General features: G+C 42.7%; 1 protein-coding gene across 4 annotated transcripts in view; it reads left to right on the top strand.

Annotated features, from left to right (window-relative positions):
* ace (angiotensin I converting enzyme (peptidyl-dipeptidase A) 1) overlaps positions 1–18357 on the top strand; it is a 154925-nt gene that overhangs the window by 22226 nt on the left and 114342 nt on the right. For all 4 annotated transcript variants that reach the window (XM_072249001.1, XM_072249003.1, XM_072249004.1 and 1 more), the window contains exons 3-8: positions 278–377; positions 6868–7011; positions 8489–8680; positions 9459–9556; positions 13986–14158; positions 14765–14988. In XM_072249001.1, coding sequence (XP_072105102.1) covers positions 278–377; positions 6868–7011; positions 8489–8680; positions 9459–9556; positions 13986–14158; positions 14765–14988 — 931 coding nt within the window. The remainder of the gene's footprint in view (positions 1–277; positions 378–6867; positions 7012–8488; positions 8681–9458; positions 9557–13985; positions 14159–14764; positions 14989–18357) is intronic.

The following is an 18357-nucleotide window of genomic DNA, read 5'->3' as shown; positions in this document are numbered from 1 at the left end:
TTCAATTCATCAAAGAGTTCACAAAATGGGTGGCTGCAAGGATAGTCTCACAAAATGGCCACCTCAATTCCTGGTCACCGATTTTCATTCTTCCTGGCCAACACCATAGTAGGATAGACATTCAATATTTTAGTTTTCTGCTCTATTTCCTTATCGTTATAATAAGGAAACTAGTGCACAGATGATATTACAGGAAACAAAAGCATAACGTTTACATTTCACTTCTTTCTGCATTACAGACGTTTTGTTGTTGCTAACAAACTGTCTCTGGTTTCAGTTCAACACCATCCTGAGTGAAATGGACAATATATACTCTACAGCTAAGGTGTGCCCACCTGGTGAGGAGGATCACAACAAATGTTGGAGTCTCGAGCCAGGTAAGTAAGATGGGGGATCTGTAACTTAAGAGGTCACAATGCCGCAGAGGGAACAGCATTATTCAGTCTTTCCAAACCAAGAAGTACTATAACCAGGGCAACGGAGACCAAAAGTAGAACCCACTCCATACACTTTGTGTAGAGAGGCCATTGCTGTTGGCATTGGTTTATTATTGTCACATATACCAAGATATCAAAAAGCTTTGTATGGATGTCATTTAGACAGTTCATTCCATATGTAAGTAAAGCAAGGTAGCACAAAAAAAAATAACATGGATTGTGGGATGCAGGCTGAGTCTTCCGAGGCCACTGGCTCACCTTCCTCATCTTGGGATGCCATGCTTAACATGAAGACTGTTAGAAAATTGGCCACAAGCCTCCCTAAACCTTCAATGCCAAGGAGCAGAAAATTTCAGTGAAACCTGGAAGCTGTCACGTCTCTTGATATCAGCTATTAGATAATTTGGAGCACTTGAGAAGCCATTATTCTTTTGATGAGGGACACTGAGTGGAGCCTGTAGGAGGAAGCAAAGGTTTTATTTCACACCCAGGGCTTGCATCGTCCCTAATAGTTCAGAGAAGATTTGGCTGCTCAGAAAGAACATAGAAAAGAAAGCAGAGAATATTCAAAGCATGAAGCTATTTTGACTATTTCACTGCTCCTCTAATGGTGGACATCTGCTCTCTCCACCAATTCCATCATTGCAGTTATGTTTATCCCTTCAGATCTAAGATTTTAGCTCCAAGCCTCTACTCAGCTTTCTGAAACTTCACCTCTTTAATCCCTTTCCCCAGGCACTATTTCAGGCTCACCCACTCTCACTCTATTTCTCCTCACCAGAACCAGAATCAGGTTCAATGTCTCTGACATAAGTCATGAAATTTGTTGTTTTTTAGCAGCAGTACAGGACAGACACAACAAATTACTACAGGTTACAATAAAAATAAATAATTAAATAGTGCAAAAAGAGGAACAGCAAGTAGTGTCCATGGTTTATACATGATTCAGAGCTATGATGGCAGAGTGGAAGAAGGAGCTGTTCCTAAAATGTGGAGTGTGGGTCTGGTAGTAGTGAGATGAGGGCCTGCCCTTGATAGTGACGATTCCTCGTGATGGATATTGCCTTCCTGAGGCACTGCCATTTGAAGGTATCTTTGATGAATGGAGAGGCTTGCACCTGTGCTGGAGTTGACTGAATCGACGGTCCTCTGCAGACTCTTACATTGGAACCTCCATACGGGACAGTGATGTAACCGGTCAGAATGCTCTCACAGTACATCTGTAGAAATTAGCTAGATCCTTTGGTGACATACCAAATCTCCTCAATCTCCTCAATCTCCTAATGAAGTATAGCCACCGTAGTTCCTTCATCATAATTGCATCAACGAAGCCCAGGTTTTTGAAGCTTGTTGATTAATACTGAGGGAATGATGGTGTTAAACACTGAGCTGTAATTGTTAAACAGCAGCCTGAATTACTGATATCCAGGTGGTCTAAAGCCAGTGGAGAGCCAGTAAGATTGCATCCACTGTAGACCTGTTTTGGTGATAGGCAAATTGCAGCGGGTACAGGTCCTTGCTCAGGCAGGGATAACTTCAGGCCATCACCAGCATCTCAAAGCACTTCTCCTTATTAAGTGTTTTAAACTGCAAAGAAAATTACATAAATTGATGTAGTTGCAAATGACCTGATAACAAAGTCTACTGCATGATTAATACTGGAAATGGAAAGGGTCCTCCTCCAAGTATAGAATTCAGGCGCATTACTGAAGCAAATTTCAGAGAGTTCAGCATCTAACTCCTGTCGTAATTGAACAAGACAGAGAATCTTCTCTTTCCATCTCCCATCCCATACACATTCCCAGAGTGTCTGATGGGACAGCACAGAGGGTGCTTTATCTTGTATCTAACCAGCATTACACCTGTCACTGGAATGATAATGGGACAATGTAGAGACATTTTATTCCTTGCCTGTCCTGTATTATATCTGCCATATAAAGCTTCTACATGAACAGAGCTTTATTCTCTTTAAGACACAGTGATTCCCTGTATTAGCAGATGTTTAGTTATACACTGCAAGCATTGTTCACCTTGAGGTGCCTGTCTCCAACGACTATCTTTCCTGATTACCTCTGGCTGATAATTGTAGTGCAGTCATTAACTTGCTAAAGCAAAATAAAAACAAGCTGCTGGAGGAACTATGGATGCACAGGGATCATCAATGTTAAGTCCCTGCATCAGAGCTGAGAATGTGACATTGAGATGGCCAGTATAAAAAGATGAGAGGGTGGCGTGAGGAAGACCTAGACAGTGATTGATCTGGTATGTCTACTTTTGGTCTAAGTTGCCCAGGTTATGGTGCTTCCTGATTTGGAACTTACTGGACAAATATTTGGAAATCTATGGGGCTGAAGTTCAGAATGGTGATATTTCTACCAGCTCTATAGAATTTAAATACAGTGAAGTAAATAATTTAAATAAAAGAACAAGTCTCAGCTGAGGTCGCCATGAAACAATTGATTGTTATAATTCATTTATGTTCCAACTGGAAAGAATTCTGGCATCCATGTTCAGTCTGGACTTTACAACAGCCCAAACCCACAGAAATGTGATTGATTACACTGGACAACAATTTTTTCAAAAGTGTTGCTTATATGGTAATGATAGACTGCTTGAAGCTGAACGCAAAAATAATTTCAGACTACTTGTACCGCATAGGAATTAGGAGAAACAAGAAATTAACTTTTATTGAATATAGAAACATACAAACATAGAAAATAGGTGCAGGAGTAGGCCATTCGGCCCTTCGAGCCTGCACTGCCATTCAAGATGATCATGGCTGATCATCCAACTCAGAACCCTGCACCTGCCTTCTCTCCATACCCCTAATCCCTTTAGCCACAAGGGCCATATCTAACTCCTCTTAAATATAGCCAATGAACTGGCCTCAACTGTTTCCTGTTGTAGAGAATTCCACAGATTCACCACCCTCTGTGTGAAGAAATTTTTCCTCATCTTGGTCCTAAAAGGCTTCCCCTTTATCCTTAAACTGTGACCCCTCGTTTTGGACTTCCCCAACATCAGGAACAACCTTCTTGCATTTAGCCTGTCCAATCCCTTTAGGATTTTATACGTTTCAATAAGATCCCCCCTCAATCTTCTAAATTCCAGCGAGTATAAGCCTAGTCGATCCAGTCTTTCATCATATGAAAGTCCTGCCATCCCAGGAATCAATCTGGTGAACCTCCTTTGTACTCCCTCTATGGCAAGGATGTCTTTCCTCAGATTAGGGGACCAAAACTGCACATAATACTCCAGGTGTGGTCTCACCAAGGCCTTGTACAACTGCAGTAGTACCTCCCTGCTCCTGTACTCGAATCCTCTTGCTATGAATGCCAGCATACCATTCGCCTTTTTCACTGCCTGCTGTACCTGCATGCCCACTTTCAATGACTGGTGTATAATGACACCCAGGTCTCGTTGCACCTCCCCTTTTCCTAATCAGCCACCATTCAGATAATAATCTGTTTTCCTGTTTTTGCCACCAAAGTGGATAACCTCACATTTATCCACATTAAATTGCATCTGCCATAAATTTGCCCACTCACCTAACCTATCCAAGTCACCCTGCATCCTCTTAGCATCCTCCTCACAGCTAACACTGCCGCCTAGCTTTGTGTCATCCGCAAACTTGGAGATGCTACATTTAATTCCCTCGTCTAAGTCTTTAATATATATTGTAAACAACTGAGGTCCCAGCACTGAGCCTTGCGGTACCCCACTAGTCACTGCCTGCCATTCTGAAAAGGTCCCATTTATTCCCACTCTTTGCTTCCTGTCTGCCAAGCAATTCTCTATCCACATCAATACCATACCCCCAGTAAATATAATGTGTTTACTTGCACAACAGTGCTGACACTTTGCAATAGTTTAACTGGGCTAAAACTGTTCTGTTGATGATTTTCATTCGTACTCTGTGTCTGAGGCTTCTTGCTTAAGTGTCCAACAATAATCAGCCAGCATTGATGGATTCCAGTTGCCCTGATACCGGTTCTCCATGACCGCAATGTCCTGGTGAATTCTTTCACCATGCGTATCACTGACAGTGCCAAGATTTGCAGAGAAGAAGTCCAAATGGGAATGCAGAAAATGAATCTTTAGTGATATGTTTCACTCCATGGTTTTGTATGCTTGAAGCATGTTGTCAGCCAGCTGCATGTAGTTTGGTGTTCTGTAGTTGCCAAGAAAATTTTCAACAACATCTTTGAATACTTTCCATACGATTATCTCCAGTCCCACTGGAAGGTCTTTGAATTACTTGTCATTGATGACCTGTTTGATTTGTGGACCAACAAAAATGACTTCCTTAATCTGGCATCAGTTATTCTGACCTGAATTATGAATTGAAGTAACAAATATAGGCTAATTTGTAAAAAAAAATAGTGCGTGAGAGGGAAATTTCATAGTGATTTTCATGATCAGCAGTCCAAAATCCGTAAGATGCACCCAAAAGTATTCAGGAAGCAAAATCTTTGTTGTCCAGTGTTATGAAATGACTAAATGGATACATCAGAACACAATGAGATTAGCTTCGGAAGGATCCCCCAGCAGCAACATAGACATAGACAGACCTGTACGTTGTAAACACACATACAATTTGATCAACACTGCAAGACCCTCACAAACGTGGAACGTGGTTATGTTGTGAGAAATATCACGCAGACTCGACAAGGAACACAGGGTCAGAGAATTCACTAGTACCCCATAGTAAACATGAAAAGTGTCAGAGATATTCAGCAGGTCAGGCAGCATCAATGGATAGGGAAAGTGATTTTAAGTTTTGATTTCAGTAAGCCACTCAGATCAGGCCTTCATCTGAACATAGACCAAAGATTTGAATTTGAGGGGTGAGGTGAGAGTTACTGCCCTTGACGTTAAGGCAATGTTAGGTCAAGTGTGGCATCAACATGCATGATAAGCCTAAAGACTAAGGTAATCAGTGGACAGCACTCCAATGGATGGAGTTAATTCTCACACAGAAGGTGGTTAAAGTTGATGGACATCAATCGCCCAGCCCTAGGCATTCCTCACCGCAGTGTCAGGCAGAGCCATCTTCAACAGCTTCATTGATGACCTTTGTCTCATCATACAGTCAGCTGGAGATGATTGCACAAAGTTCAATTCCATTCGCAAGACAGTGATAAAGTTCAACCATGGACTGATAGGTGATCAGGAGCATCCATATTGTACAATGATGGGCAAAGATCATCTTCAGCAAAAGAGAGTTTAACCACCCTCCTTCGAATTTCAATAGCATTACTTTTGCCGAGTCACCCACTGTCAACATGCTGGGGTTCCCATTGACCAGAAAGTCAACTGGACCAGCTACATAAATACAAACGTGTGATCCAAACATGTCAGAGCCTGTGTATCCTGCAGTGAGTGACTCACCTCCTGACACTCCAATGCCATCTACAAGGCAGGACTCTAGAGGGTCATTGAATATTCTCTGCTTAAGGGAATATGTTCAGGTCCAACAACACTCAAGGAACTTTAAACAGGACAGAGCAACCATCTTCTCTGACACCAACTGAACCCATATGCCTGAGGCACTGTGGCAGCATTCCCACCTGGCAACAAATTCACTGCAGATATCTGGTAAAGTGTTGCTTGTCATTGTTTTGAAATCATAAACTAAGTACAGAGGTGTGGTTAAACCATATATATGTTGTGACTGTGTTAACTGTCTGGAGACACCCCTCTGCTGACTGCCCCTGTGGTTCTTCCCACAGGTTCCTGAATAAAGGTGAATTCGCCTTGCCCCTCCCCCTCAGTCCGGGGGCAGACACTCACCGTGGAGGTCGTATTGTACAGCAAATAAAATTGAAGCACCTTCAATAACTCCATAAGACTGAGATTTGGTAAAATACTGAAAGGCTTTTTTTCGCTGTACAATACGACCTCCATGGTGAGTGTCTGCCCCCGGACTGAGGGGGAGGGGCAAAGGGAAATACCTTTATACAGGAATCTGTGGGAGGAGCCACAGGGGCAGCCAGCAGAGGGGCGTGTCCAGACAGGTAACCCAGTTACAACATATATATGGTTTACCACACGAGGAGATGTTAGTGGTAAGTTTTTTACGCAGAGAGCGGTGAGTGCGTGGAATGAGCTGCCGGTGACGGTGGTGGAGGCAGATACGACAGGGTCTTTTAAGAGACTCCTGGATAGGTACATGGAGCTTAGCAAAATAGAGGGCTGTGGGTAACTCTGGGTAATTTCTAAAGTAAATACATGTTCAGCACAGCATTGTGGGCTGTAGGGTCTGTATTGTGCTGTAGGTTTTCTATGTTTCTATGTAAACTGCCTGACCACGTCAGAAGAAGACATGATGAATGTTGAGGTCTGTCGGACAGTTGTCCTCCTGTGAGTACATTTAGTGTTTGTGTTATAACCATACATGTGCTTCTACCCTCTGTCTCTCGTGTTACAGAGCTGACCGATATAATGGCAACATCCCGGAGTTACAAGAAGCTGCTGTATGCATGGGAGGGCTGGCACAACTCTGCAGGGATTCCACTGAGAAAGCACTATAAGAAATTTGTTCAAATGAGCAACAGCGCCTCTAGAATGGATGGTGAGTAGATTAGTCCCCTCCACATGGGCAGATCTGGGCAGGCTCCACCACCAAACCCCACAAAATTGTCAGTGTTAACGGTAACAGTACAAAACAATGTAGGGGAATAAGTCCCGCTTGTTTCCTCAATACAAAAGCTCAGTATCAGCTTTTCCAGCAAGTCCTTGATAATTGTGTCACCCTTTTAATTTGAAGGTGCAGACCTTCCTCAGGTCCTCTTCCATAGGAAAGGTGCAATGGGGCTAAGTTAGGGATGACCACAGTCTGGTCTGAAGGGGGTGATTTGTGGAGCTTGGTCCAGAAGCAGGGGGATAATTTATGCAGTTTATTCTGAAGTTGCCTGCCTCAGATGAGAGCTGTGATTTCCATTTAATGGTTGCGGGCTAGGTCTCCGAGTCCTTGGGAATACCAGATGGTTGGGCGTTGTGGGAAGGGGCAAAGCCAACAGGAAAAATCCCAATCCCCAAATTTCAGGAACAGGAAGATTAGACCTCCATTCCCACGGTGCCTCCCATTCACCCTCTCCTTGTGTAATAATCTCCCATCACTCTGCACTCCACCAATTCACATCCCAGTGTTACTCCTCACTATACATCATTCCTTTTTACTCCATGTATCCCAGCTCCAGCTCCCTATCTCTTCCTACTACCTATTAATCATCCTTATATGTCTCCCAGTTTTCATACCAAATCCTCATCCAGTCATCCCATCATCCCTGTCTCCAGCCCATACAACCGACTACAGTCATTCCACTCTGTCCTCTACCCAATCAAGGCACCCTCCCATCCTCATTCCTGAAACCTCCACTCTATTTTCCAATCAAATCACCCAAACAATCCCAAGCCCATCAAACCACATTTCAATCCTGACAGGATCTTTCTGGCCTCTTAAAAATAAAGTACTATTGCAATTTATCCATCCACAATCACAAATAACCATTTCCTCAACCTTTCCCTACCCCTGTCCACCTCTGCTCCATGCCCAGCCACCAGATCTACAACCAGCCTCACTACCTGACTTCACTTGCCCAACATTTGACCTCCATGTAATTTCTCCATCTACCAGTCAGATCAACTACAGCTTCCCCATTACCTTGGATGGCCTGGTTCTCTCAGCCAGGACACTCTCTTTGCTCTGACCATAGGCTCTGCTCCTTTAAGTCCAATAGTCAAAATGTTGGACAAATGGTCCAAACAGAGATAATCATCCTGAATTCCATTCTTAAAGTTCTTCATCATTCTGTCCATCCTCCTTTAAGTTCTCCCCTGTTCCTGGGAGCAAACATTTGGTGGCCCACCCAATATCAATTTCTTTGGCGCAATGGCAGTTTTTGTTTTCATCTGATTATACTCCTGCAAAACTTCTTTGGACTTTTAAGTATGTTGCATTTCTTCTGTGAATAGAAAGTGTTTTTATTTAGTGGTATGAGTCTATAACTTGTAGCACTGCAGCAATAGTTACCTGGCTTTGTTTACAGGTTTTAACGACACTGGAGAGTACTGGAGATCCTGGTATGAGTCGCCAACATTCGCTGATGATCTCGAAAAGATCTACAATGATCTCAAACCACTTTACCTTAATCTTCATGCTTTTGTGAGGAGGAAGTTATATCAGCAATATGGACCCAAATATATAAATCTGAAAGGACCCATCCCTGCACATCTATTCGGTAATTACTGTCTGCAAGGAAGACTCATTCTTTATATTTAAAACTATTAAAATTAATTTGAGGTGGACTTTGTTATTTGTTCTGGTTTTGTGTTAGTTGCAAACTGATGACTAGTCCTTTAGTCAGCTGCACACTTGGACAACCCTGCCAGACAGTCCAAGTCCCCAGGAATTATACTTAACATCGTAGACACCACTGCAAGTAGCCAGTGAGGAAGGTACCTAGCTCTAAGACTGAAGCTCCAATCCAGAGGCCAGAGCACAAAGGTTCAGCTGACATTCAGCAGTTCTGAGGGTGTGATACATTGCCAGAGTTACCATTATTTAGATATAGCAAGTGCAGATGGGTCAGAAAAACCACACAGCAAAATTTCACAGAAAGGCAGAGGAATTACCCTTGGCCCCCTGAGAATATTATTCTAAAATCCAATATTACCGACAGCTTTCACAAACGTTATCAAATTATTGACATAGGACAGAAATTTGATTTTCTATACTACATCAGTGATGCCACTTCAAAAGTATTTTGGGATATCCTGAGAGTTATACAATAGGCACCATGTAAATGCACACCTTTCTTTAGATTCCTCTACTTTGTCACACTTCTTCCTCTTTGATCCTCTGACTTGTTGCCTCTGCTTTTGGGGGTTAAATTGACCTTGCTTCTACACAGGACCTTGTAGCCATTTTACCTCAGCGTAGGGTGCTATATAAATGCACGTCTTTGTTACTGCAGACAGAGTATTCCATTCTTGATCTGAGATTTCTCCTCCATTTAGGTAATATGTGGGCCCAGCAATGGAACAACATCTACAACCTTATGCTCCCATTCCCAAACAAACCCAACATTGATGTTACTGATATGATGGTTAAGAAGGTGAGTTGATTGATTTGTCTTTTCCCACGGGGTACTGCGCCAATTGAACACCAGCTGTTCCACAAAAAAACTTATTCAGACAAAAAGGAGAAAGTGCTCATTTTCGACAGAGATAATGAGGAACAGATGCTGATAAAACAGTTTGGGATCCTGACAAATTTTCCTACATAAGTGCATTAGGAAAACATGAGAAAGTGTTAAGTTAAGACAGACATTGATGAAGACCAGAACAGATTAGCCAGTAATATCCATCTTTTTTATCAAACATTCTATTTGTTCATTTGTAATACACTATGAGTAATATTTCCCTGTTATATATAGGCAGATATTGAAAGCTTCTATCTCTAATTAAACCATCAGTCAGTATGTGGCAGAACATAAAACCTATTTGTTAGTGATATCCTCATATCTTTAATTGACCTAAGGTATTGTATCTGTATATTCATAAGGTATAAAGCTTCTCATTTCATCTAGATACATATGACAATAATAAATCAATACCAATGCTAGCTAAACAGCTTGGTTAAAAACATATATTTTTAAATTAATAAATTAGATACCTTATAATGTATCTAAGATAAACCACTTGGTGCTATAGTTATACTGTATATATCATTCTTAATACTTTCATATATACCTTACATATACTTTGTAAGTGTCCCATTTTCTATAATGAATAACATTACAACATCAACCATGCTCCTGAACTACCTTGCTAGTTGTAAATTACTTTTGGACATCTTGATAGACATGGTGAAGCATTATATAAACATATCTTCCCTCCTTTGTATTTTAAGTGCAATAGCCTTGTACCAACAGAATCAGAATCAGAATCAGGTTTAATATCACCAGCATATGTCGTTAAACTTGTTAACTTTGCGGCAGCAGTAAAAAGCAATATACAATAATAGTGAGAAAAAACTGTGAATTACATTAAGTGTATAGAAAATATATAAACAAAATAGTTAAACTAAATAGTGCAAAAACAGAAATAAAAGAGTAGTGAGGTAGTGTTCATGGGTTCAATGTCCATTTAGGAATCAGATGGCAGAGGGGAAGAGGCTGTTCCTGAATCGCTGAGTGTGTGCCTTCAGGCTTCTGTACCTCCTACCTGATGGTGACAATGAGAAGAGGGCATGACCTGGGTACTGGGGGTCCTTAACGATGGGGCTGCTTTTCTGAGGCACTGCTCCTTGAAGATGTCTTGGATACTACGGAGGCTAATACCCATGATGGAGCTGACTAATTTAACAACTCTCTCCAGTTTATTTCAATCCTCCGCAGTGCCTTCCCTGTCACCCCTCCCCCATACCAGGCAGTGATGCAGCTATTTAGAATGCTCTCCACAGTACATCTATGGAAATTTGAGAGTGTATTTGTTGACATACCAAATCTCCTCAAACTCCTAATGAAATATAGCCACTGTCTTGCCTTCTTTATAACTGCATCCATATGTTGGGACCAGGTTAGATCCTCAGGGACAACAGTTAACATACCATTCTTAAGATCTGACCATCAGCTGCCAATCTTTGGGATGTGTGAGGAAACCGGAGCACCTGGAGGTAACACTCACTGTCCCTGGCAGAACGTGCTAACTCCATGCAGACAGCAGGGGAGGTCAGAATTGAACCTGGACCTCTGCTACTGTGAGGTTGTGGCTCCACAAGCTGCACTATTGTGCTTTACTAATGAAGGAATCCCTGGTAAATGTTCCCAAAAGAAATGAGGGGGCAATCTTAACCAAAGGATAACAGAACTATTCAATGGATAAACTGAATACTGGAAAATGTTTGTGGGAATCGATCCTTACGACATGAAGGTTGAACAAGCACAAAGCAGCCCAACACTCAAATAAAAGGGGTGGTTCAGAGGTCAATAATTAGTGTTGTTGCCTCACAGCTAGGGTGGACTAAATTTATTCAAAGGTTCAAAGGTTTCAAAGGTACAATTTAATGTCAGAGAAATGTATACAATATATATCCTGAAGTGCTTTTTCTTCACAACCATCCATGAAAACAGAGAAGTGCCCCTAAAGAATGAATGACAGTTAAATGTTAGAACCCCGAAGTCCTCCCCAGCTCCCCTTCCCACGCGTAAGCAGCAGCAAGCAACAATCCCCCCCTCCCCCCACTGACAAAAGAAACCATCGGCACCCACCATCGAGCACTCAAGCATGAGCAAGGCAACAATAAAGACACAGACTTGCAGTACCCCAAAGATTACTTGTTCACCCGGTATTCGACATACCACAGGCTCTCTCTCTCTCCCCAATAAGGGAAAAAGAGGTGTCTCCGTTTCACAGCAAGAGGGGAGACATAACAAACAACTCACTGGTTTACGATGTTAAAAGTCCGTTGCGTCACTTTTTCCGAGCTCTGCACCCAAAGATCTCCCACGACACACCAGTCTTCTGCTCGGACACCGGACTCCGATCCACCCCTCCACGGCCAGTTGTGAAACCCCGAGAGCAGGTTCGATTCCCGCAAAGAACCATAGTCAGCATGTAACCCCAGGTCAGGGTCTTCTAAAGAACCCTGAAAGGGAAAAATAGAGATATTAAAGATAGAAATAGAGCTGTGTCCGAAGATGCAAGTAAAGGATTCGCTGTTTAGCGCCATCTTAACTCCACCTTCTAGCTTTTGGTTGTGACTGTGCAGAGTTTGTACCTCCAGATGCTCCATTTTCCTCCCACATCCCAGAGACCTGCCAATAGATTAATCCTCTGCTATGAATTACTTCTTAGTGCAGGTTATTGCCAAAAGTGATCAAAGGTGAATTAATAGGCATGTATGTTCAAAGGTTCAAAGGTTCATTTTTATTATCAAAGTATGTCTACAGTATACAACTCTGAGATTTGTCTTCTCGAGGTAGCCATAAAATACAGAACAATTGAAAGAAAGACACCAAAAACTTGTAACTCTCCCCAACCCCTCCCTCACACAAAAGCTAACAGATGACCTACATGGAGAAACAACAAGAACCTCAAACCACAAGCCCCAAGCCTGCCAATCGGCAACAAGAAAGAATGGGCGAGAGCATGCCAAAAACCCAACATAGAACTGAAATAGGCCAATCCATAAATCTCAGAATTACGATAACATCTCCGAGAGCATCAGGACCCACCAGCCCCTCCGAGGGCAGCAACTCAAAACAGCGGCCCCTCTGAAAATCGCTCGCTCTCCTCTGCATTTGCCTTAACGTTTCAACCTTCCTCGACGTTTTAATTGGAAAGAAATGTAGACAACCATAGCCCCTCATCTCATTCCAGCTTCTCCTCATGGTAGCTCGTGCTCGCATTTCTCGTTTGGAGTTTTCTCAGGGACATCAGACTGCTAGCTCACTCGATCGAACTATAAACTGTAAGCCCTAGGCACCAACAGTTTCAAAAACAAAATTAAGATAAAAGGATAAGTAGAAGATGTAGCAAAACTGAAATGACTGACTATCTGGAAGATGTTGCCCAAGGAACTGTTGTTCGCTGGTGCCATCTTGGTGGGGTACAGGAAAATAAGGAGAGAGAGAATGGGAAATAGTGGGATTGTTACCCTAGGAGTCATCCTGGTCCTAATGTCACCATCTGAGTTCTAATAAGATTATAAGATATATGTGCAGAATTTGGCCATTTGGCCCATCGAGTCTGCTCTGCCATTTCGTCATTTCCCTCTCAGCCCCAATCTCCTGCCTTCTCCCTGTAACCCTTCATGCCTTGACCAATAAAAACCTATCAACCTATAATAAGCAGGTATTATCACAATGTACTAAAGCGTGAGTTGATAAATTCACAAGGTAATCAAGAAATGGTGAAAGAGGAGCTAAAGAATTAATAACTTTAAATAGCAACAAATGCAGTGGGGAATTGAAAGCCAATCAGCGAAGCAAGAGGCAACACTGAATTGGTATGTAATAGATCAGCAGGAACACTGATAGTCCAGGCAGTTAACGGAATGCTGGGCACACAGGCAGCATGGAGCACATCGAATAAATAGTAAACAGCACAACAGCGGGAGCCAGAGGATAAATATTTCCACAAGCTTTCTGTAGGTACAATCAGAAATAAATTATTACAACAATAGCGTGAATTTGAAAATTCAGTCTCATGAAATGGCAAGGTGCCAGAGATTTATTATATTCACGAAGTGCCAGGAACAAGTGATTAATAATTCCACACAGGGAACGTAGCAGCCCCTCTCTGCCCCACCACTCAGTTTCACTGGCATCATTTGAAATTGCTATTTCAATTGCTTAAACAAAACGACGATTTCATACAAAGATTCAGCTTGTGGTGGGGTCAGAGGAAATTGGAGTCAAGGTGGAAGATCACAGATCACAGGGCAGGACCAAAGGGAGGGGACAGATATTGTGAAGTTCCTGTTTGCTTGTAACTGTTCTGAGTGTAGATGGCTCACTGGTAACGTGTGATATTTCGCAGAACTGGAACGCCACCCACATGTTCAGAGTCTCTGAGGAATTCTTCACGTCCTTGGGGCTGATCAAAATGCCACAGGAATTTTGGGATTCCTCAATGCTTGAAAAACCTGATGATGGCAGGGAAGTTGTGTGCCATGCATCTGCCTGGGATTTCTATAACCGCAAGGACTTCAGGTTGGTACTCTGCTCAATTGACATGAAGCCATTCAGAAGCAATATGAATGGAATATGGGATTACTCAAAGAGTAAAGACCATTTGCATGCTATATGGTCCTGTGATACAATGTTAATGGATGCCAGGAGTGACTCAGTGATAGAACTCTTAAGAGTGTGGAATCCAGGCCACACTGTTGTGGTGGAGTGGACTTCACAAGAAGTATTGTATTGTCCTTTAAATGAGACATTAAAACATATCTGTATTTCCAGAGGCAAAAAAAAATCACATAGCACCATATGTGAAGGAGGGAAGTGATCTCTTACACAGCATCCTGGCTGATAGTCGTCACTTAGCCAAAATGACCGAAACATAACTCATGGTTATTTGTATATGGGATCTCAGTGTGGACAACTACACTGCCACTTTTCCTACATTACAACAGGAATTAGGCTTCCATTAACTGCCCAAGTCACTTTGGGAAATGCTAAGGTTGTGATAAGCTCTGTTATTTGTGTGTCTTTCTCTTACCCTTTGCTCTGTTCTGGGATTGATTGGAATCCAGGTGTAAGGTCCTGAAACCTACTGCAGTATGAATGATAATATCCCCTCTCCTCATTCTCCAGAATCAAGCAGTGCACGACAGTCACCATGGAGCAGCTGTTCACAGTTCACCATGAGATGGGGCACGTAGAGTACTACCTTCAGTATAAGGACCAACCAGTCACCTTCAGGCGTGGAGCCAACCCTGGCTTCCATGAAGCAGTCGGGGATGTTTTGGCACTCTCAGTCTCTACGCCCAATCATTTGCACAAGATTGGACTACTGGACAATGTCACCAATGACAATGGTAAGAAGGTTCACAGAGTCAGGAACTCAGGAAGAAACTCTTTGGCCCTGCTCATTCTGGGAGCTCCAGTTTCCTCCTACAGTCCAAACACGTACCGGGTAAATTGGTCATTGTAAATTGTCCCGTGATTAGGTTTGGGTTACTTGGGTTTCTTAAGGGTTGCTGGGGTGGCGTGGTTCAAAGGACCAGACGGGCCTACTCCACACTGTATTGTGAAATAAATAAGGTCACTCCCCAGTCTCCTTCACCCCAAGGAATAAAGTTCCAGTCTGCTCAATCTCTTTCAGGCTAAATAGAATCCTTCCTATGATAGGGTAACCAAAACTGTACACAATAGCCCAAATGTAGCTGCAATGTAATGTCCAAACCAGTACAATTTGTTCAAGAACCGAATGTTTGAAGGGAAGTTCTTGAACTTGGTGGTGTGGGACCTTCTGCAAGAAGGTAGGTCTGCTGCCTTGCCAATAGTAATCCCGTGCATAGTCTGCAGCAATATTTACTTTACTTTGTAATGGAAGACAGAGGGTGATGATGAGGCATTTGTAAATGAAAGTCTGAAACCAATAGTTTCCCACAAAGATTAGTTTCAGAGCCCGCATTGTTTGTTATATCGATTTAGACATGAATAAAAGATGTATTAGTAAGTTTGTGAGTGACACTAAAATGGGGACAGTGTTGGTAGCAAAATCTAGAGTTGCAGAACAATATTAATCAGCTGGTAAATTGGGTAGAGCTGTAGCAGATGGAATTTAATCCCAAAAAGTACATGTTTGGGTGTCTAATAAGAGTAGGATATATACCATGAATGTTAGGTCCTGGAGACTATTGAGGAACAAAGGACCCGTGTGTACAAGGCCATAGATCCCTAAGGTGGCAGCCCAGCTGGACAAGGTAATGAGGAAAGCAAGTGAGAAGCTAGCTTCATTAACTAGAGCATAAAATATAAGTACTGGGAGGTTTTTGTAAAATTGTAGTGCATAAAATTTTGGCTAGGCCATAGCTAAGGTATTTTGCATGGTTCTGGTCACTACACTATAAGAGGACATGAATGAAGGGTCTTGGCTCAAAATGTTGACTGTTTATTCCACCCCATATATGCTGCCTGGCCTGCTAAGTTCCTCCAGTATTTTTGTGTGTGTAGCTCAAGACTTCCTGCATCTGCAGAACTTCTTGTGTCTATGAAAGCACAGGAGTGGGTGCAGAGGATATTTACAAAGATGTTGCCTGGGATAAAACACTTCAGTTAGGAGAGATTGGACAAACTTGGTTTGTCTTCCTTGAGCAGTGAAGGTTGAAAATTTGCTCAGAGTGGAGTCACCTAAAAACAGAGGTCATTGGGTTAAAGTGAGAAGTGACAGGTTTAAGGAGAACAGAGGAATGCTTTTTTGCAGTCTTGAGCGTACTGCCTGAGAGGGTGGTGGAGATTGTTACAACATTGAAAATGTAGCTGGATGAGTGCTTAAATCACCAACACACAGAAACTGGGGATCAAGTGCCAGTAAGTAGATAGATGGAAGGTCAGCAGGGGCACTGTCAACCAAAGTCCTTGTTTCTGTGCTGCGTGACTCTGTGACTCTACTGTCTATAACAACAATGCAGTGTGTTCTTCTCATTCATTCCCTGTTGCCATTAACAGTGACCACAACTTCTAAGCTGCAATTCTGTGTTGTATTTCCTCATATCATACAATCTCCCAGTGAAGGAATGAAGCTATCCTCATCTCAAAAGATTCCCTGAAAATGGCAACACAAGTAGATAGTGTGTATGGTATGGTAGAGTGGATGTATGGCATGCCTGCCTTCAGTTGTCAGGACATTAAGTATTAGAATCAGGAAGTCATGTTGCAATTGTATAAAACTAAAGTGAGGCTGCACATGGAGCATTGTGTGCAGGTCTGCCCACACCCCTCTCCATCGCAGGAAGAGTATGGAGGCTTTGCAGAAGGTACGGAAGGGGTTTACCAGGATGCTGCCTGAATTAGAGGGTACAAGCTAGAAGGAGAGATAGGACAGACTTGGGTTGTTTTCTTTGGAAAGACAGCAGCTGAGGGGAGATCTGATTTAAGTTCATAAAATTAGGAGAGGTGGACAGCCAGAATGTTTTTCCCAGGGTAGAAATGTCAAATACTAAAGTGCATAGCTTTGAGGTGAAGCGGGGAAGAGTTCAATGGAAAGCTGCAGGGCAATTTTTTTTATATAGGGAATGACAGGTATTTGGAACAGGCTGCTTGGATTAGTAGTGGGAACAGATATGACAGTGGAGCTTAAGAAGTTTATAGACAAGCACATGAACATGTAGGGAATGGAGTGTTGTCGATTATAGAAACATAGAAAATAGGTGCAGGAGTAGGCCATTCGGCCCTTCGAGCCTGCACCACTATTCAGTATGCTCATGGCTGATCATCCAACTCAGAACCCTGTACCTGCCTTCTCTCCATACCCCCGATCCCTTTAGCCACAAGGGCCATATCTAACTCCCTCTTAAATATAGCCAATGAACTGGCCTCAACTGTTTCCTGTGGCAGAGAATTCCACAGATTCACCACTCTCTGTGTGAAGAAGTTTTTCCTAATCTCGGTCCTAAAAGGCTTCGCCTTTATCCTCAAACTGTGACCCCTCGTTCTGGACTTCCCCAACATCGGGAACAATCTTCCTGCATCTAGCCTGTCCAATTCCTTTAGGATTTTATACGTTTCAATCAGATCCCCCCTCAATCTTCTAAATTCCAACGAGTATAAGCCTAGTTCATCCAATCTTTCATCATATGAAAGTCCTGCCATCCCAGGAATCAATCTGGTGAACCTTCTTTGTACTCCCTCTATGGCAAGGATGTCTTTCCTCAGATCAGGGGACCAAAACTGCACACAATACTCCAGGTGTGGTCTCACCAAGGCCTTGTACAACTGCAGTAGTACCTCCCTGCTCCTGTACTCGAATCCTCTCGCTATAAATGCCAGCATACCATTCGCCTTTTTCACTGCCTGCTGTACCTGCATGCCCACTTTCAATGACTGGTGTATAATGACACCCAGGTCTCGTTGCACCTCCCCTTTTCCTAATCGGCCACCATTCAGATAATAATCTGTTTTCTTGTTTTTGCCACCAAAGTGGATAACCTCACATTTATCCACATTAAATTGCATCTGCCATAAATTTGCCCACTCACCTAACCTATCCAAGTCACCCTGCATCCTCTTAGCGTCCTCCTCACAGCTAACACTGCCGCCCAGCTTCGTGTCATCCGCAAACTTGGAGATGCTACATTTAATTCCCTCGTCTAAGTCATTAATATATATTTAAACAACTGGGGTCCCAGCACTGAGCCTGGCGGTACCCCACTAGTCCCTGCCTGCCACTCTGAAAAGGTCCC

Source organism: Mobula birostris, chromosome X, assembly GCF_030028105.1.
Source record: "Mobula birostris isolate sMobBir1 chromosome X, sMobBir1.hap1, whole genome shotgun sequence".
In the NCBI taxonomy this organism is placed as follows: Eukaryota; Metazoa; Chordata; class Chondrichthyes; order Myliobatiformes; family Myliobatidae; genus Mobula; species Mobula birostris.
Note: the sequence above shows the minus strand (reverse complement) of the source record. Positions and strands in the feature narration are given on the sequence as shown.